At 37.2% G+C, this 4,033-nt stretch overlaps 1 protein-coding gene across 1 annotated transcript; it reads right to left on the reverse strand.

Moving 5' to 3' along the window:
- Window positions 1–1,315: 1,315 nt before the first annotated feature.
- LOC110860396 (filamin-B) lies at window positions 1,316–3,529 on the reverse strand. The gene is made up of 4 exons (XM_022109428.2): window positions 3,381–3,529; window positions 2,331–2,663; window positions 1,853–1,999; window positions 1,316–1,790 (listed from the first exon to the last, which is right to left on the reverse strand). The coding sequence occupies exons 1-4, from the start codon at window positions 3,436–3,438 to the stop codon at window positions 1,762–1,764; spliced, it is 567 nt and encodes a 188-aa protein (XP_021965120.1). The 5' UTR covers window positions 3,439–3,529; the 3' UTR covers window positions 1,316–1,761.
- Window positions 3,530–4,033: the final 504 nt, after the last annotated feature.

A 4,033-nucleotide genomic window follows, 5' to 3' on the forward strand; every position in this document is an offset into this window, starting at 1 on the left:
CTTTTGAAAAAAAAAATTGTTTTAAGATAATAAAATTGATCAACTTTTACATTTGAATTGAATTTAAATTGAATTTATAAATAAATTGAGCAAACTGCATTTGATTTGTTGTCGTTGTTTTTATTGCATCCAACTCATGAGTTCACATATTCTCATATAAGCTCACATATCATCATAAGATAAAGCATGGAGGCTAGTACCTTGTTTTTCCATATAAAATGCATAGGGATAAATGAGATTTTAGGGAAAATGAGATTTGACGAGATTTTGGGAAAAATGAGATTTTGGGGAAAATGAGATTTGGGGAGAACGCACATGAGTTCACATATTGAGGTTATAGTGAGAAATATCCAAAGCACATCATTCTCTTTCCGCATAAGAAATAACAATGTGGTGTGAAAGCGCTAAGAAATACATGGTGGCGTGAAAGCTTAGCCACCTTTTTTCCATAAGAAATACATGGTGGTGCGAACGCTTATCCACCTTTTTTCCATAAGAAATACATGGTGGTGCGAACGCTTATCCCCCTTTTTTCCATAAAAAATACATGGTGGTGCGAACGCTATCCCCCCTTACTACTTGGTGGCAGCGAAGAGCAAGACGTTGAAATGGAGGTTGTACTTTACAATTGTTTTTGTGAGGATGGACAATTTAGTGCGAGTAGGAAATTAGTGTAGGCTTCTCTAAAATATTCGAGTATTTTAGCTCAAAGGACTGTTTGTGGTTATTGGGAAGGTAAATAACTCCGTGGGGTTAACAGCTTTAAAAATGTGGCCAATTAGCAGTTTAGTAATTTCGCGATAAAATTATGATGGCATGGCCACATGTGAACCCACTATCAATGCGATGGTGTGAAGTGCAACTCTCCGATTTCGCTGAAATTTTGGAATTATGTGGTCCAAGTCAATACAACCAACGTTTCTTGAGGCAGTTTGTGCGATGGTTCGATTTAGTCAAAATATTTGAGGTCAAAGTTGAAAAAAACGGGCGATTTTTCCGTTTAAAAAGAATGGAAGTGGAATTTGCTTCCTCCGCTTGGTAAAAATCACCCGTTTTTCAACTTTGACCTCAAATATTTTGACTAAATCGAACCATCGCACAAACTGCCTCAAGAAACGTTGGTTGTATTGACTTGGACCACATAATTCCAAAATTTCAGCCAAATCGGAGAGTTGCACTTCACACCATCGCATTGTAAGAGGTTGAATTATAGTTTCCTAAAATTTTATAATAATTAGTATATTAAATTTTCTTGGTATTTGTAAACTAATATGTGTCTCGCATTTATAATTAATGTGCTCGATTGAAGCATATAACTAATTGTTGTCTTTCTTTATTAATTCTCCGCACTTTTAATAATTGTGACACAATTAAATAAAATAAATTTGATTGTACCAATAGTTTTGACTTCTCATGGGGCGAAACAATTGTTAGAAATAAGAAAAATATTTTTTAACAATGTCTGTCATGGCGAGTTTTACCTAGCGCGGTCTTACTAATTTAAACATGAGACTCCTTTGGCTTCGCGGTATTTCTTTACGTATAGTGAAACAATGAAAGGTTGGGTTTATGTAGGGCAGTAAGTTAACCCGACAAATTGGTTATTTAGAATTTAAAATAATTAAACTTCTTAGACTAATTTAAATAAATAATTAGTATTACTGTGAGATATCAGACGAAATTGTAAATATAATGCCTATGAAGCCATGAGTAGTACATAATTACAGAAATAAAACAATGTATCCATCCCCCCGCAACATCTCAGGTACACAAAATGCTGAATGGACTTCCTGGAAATTTAAATAGTACCGCCATTAATTTCCCATTTATTTAAAAAGCTTCAAACACCCACCGGGAACGGAGAAATGTTGAAATTTTATGAAGAGCTTGTAAAGCCCTGGGCTCGTAACGTTGTACCCGAGAGTAATTGTAGCATCCTCATTATACAGGAAGGTCAGCGTGGGCATGGCGGGACCCACGAGGCGCGCGGTGAGACCACCTGACCAAAAAGCAGGTGTAAAAATTTAGCAAGCCATGGATGGGAAGGGGGCAGGGTTGCAGAAATCTCATCTCACCTTCACAAATCTCATCTCACTGAGATTTAATGAGAAATAGTGAGGCATGAGAAATATGAGATATAGTGAGATTTGTGAGCCATGCACTAGCTCCACCTAGCAGATGGGGTCATGAACTACAAGTTTAGCTCATTATTTCTCATATTTCTCACTCAGCCCCAACTGAGATGATTGATATAAATCATTAAATCTCACTAAATCTCACCAGGTGATATATACCACTTGCAACCCTGGAAGGGGGAAATTGGGAATTACCTGAAATCCCGACCTTCCTGCCATCTAGCGTGATACTGTTATCCTGCCCAACCTTCCCTTTCGTGGTGGCACCTCCGCACACCATCTTCTTCACGTTGGAAGCCACGTCGCCCACAATTTTGCATTTGAAAGGGGAAGCATATATGTGGTGACCTTTGTAGAGGATGTGGATCCTATAGTCTCCTCCCACGATGGGGACAAAGGTCACGCTGACATTATTGTTGGAAAGTGTGACTAATTTGACATCAGGGGAGGAAGGACCTTCAAATCCGATTTGGAGTTGGGTAACGTCGTTCCCGGGTTCGGTGAGGATTAAGAATTTGTTGGGACCCTCTAAAAAATAAGATTGTTTTTAATTAGTGATAATTAAATATGTAGTTGTGTTTAAGGTTGTACGGCTCCCAGCTCGAGGGAATTTGGGGATTTAAAAAAAAGTTTGATACACTTTTAGGAAGTTGAAAATATTTGGGGAATTTTCAATATTGTTTAATTTTGAGTTTTGATTTTGGAAAAAGTCTTGTATTGTTGAATTAAATGGAGTTTAATTGACAAGAAATAATGAAGCCGGGAAATGTTAATTATTTGGTTAAGTGCGTGACAAAATGTGAATATTTTTGTATATTAAAATCGGCCGATAAATTTCATAGGCTCAAATTTGCCCGAAAAGTTTCCAATCTTACCTCGAAATTGTATCAAAATTCGGGGAATTTAACTATTAGGGAATATTCCATACTTGTTGGGAGGTTAGTTATAAAATAATTATTAATTAAAATCATAATTAGGTTAACAACATGATAACGACAAACATGGGAATATTCCCATATTTGTTGAGAAACTTTTGGGTAGGGGAGGTACGGGAAGGTTTCCCGGGGAAACTATTGAGTGAAATTTAATGGACGCCGAGATTATCCTAAATCCTCCAGTAAAAATGTCTTAATTTATCTTATCTTAATTTGTCCCGAGTTGAACTTTTTAAATGCAGAAATGTCTTAATATAGCCCAGTAAGCGGGAATCGTGCAACCCTAATTAGTTATTATACAGTCCATCACCAGCAAACCCGTTGTTTATGGCGGTTCCATAACACCGGATGTGATAGGCTTCGTCCATTTAAGAAATACAATTTCCTAAACACAATTTAAGAAATCCAATGTTTCCGAAATGTGTCTAAATTTTTTAACGTCCTCACACACCCAAAAGACGACCCAAGAAAAATCAGAATACTGTGCAACGAAGTGCAAGTGAATGTCTGTTTTAAACCAATATTCGAAACAAACGCAAACATTTCTTCTGCCAAATTCCTATCAGCCTCGAGGGAAACGAGACATAAATCTTGTATCAGGAAATAAATCTAGTATTGGATTAGTTTTATGTTACGTTAACTGATGGTCATGAGCATGAGGAGAATTCGAAGATGGTAAAGATTTGTACAGGACACGTTTTTTGGCTGACCTGTGTGCTGCACTGCGATTAATCCGTTCAGAGTGAGACTGACAGGGAGACACTTTTCCGAGGTCGGTGTTACTCTCGTAGGAAGACGGCAGAAAATAAATACCATCCGACATCCCAATCTTGCAAATCGTCGTATCACATTTCGCCATTCCTCAACCAAGTATTTCGTGCAAAAAGACCGTTTTGTTTCTTTTTTGATTTTATATTGGATCGAGAAGGGAAAAGGTCGAGTTGAGACGACATTTCTGTAACG

This window comes from Folsomia candida, unplaced genomic scaffold, assembly GCF_002217175.1.
Source record: "Folsomia candida strain VU population unplaced genomic scaffold, ASM221717v1 Fcan01_Sc032, whole genome shotgun sequence".
Taxonomy (NCBI): Eukaryota; Metazoa; Arthropoda; class Collembola; order Entomobryomorpha; family Isotomidae; genus Folsomia; species Folsomia candida.

Bases quoted from the DNA above. Each gene is read 5' to 3' on its own strand.
- LOC110860396 (XM_022109428.2), bottom strand. From the start codon at position 3,438: ATGGACGAAGCCTATCACATCCGGTGTTATGGAACCGCCATAAACAAC. The intron at 2,000-2,330 runs GTAATTCCCAAT...CTTTTTGGTCAG, and splicing joins CAGGAAGGTCGGGATTTCAG to GTGGTCTCACCGCGCGCCTC. The intron at 1,791-1,852 runs GTGGGTGTTTGA...TTAAATTTCCAG, and splicing joins TCAACATTTCTCCGTTCCCG to GAAGTCCATTCAGCATTTTG.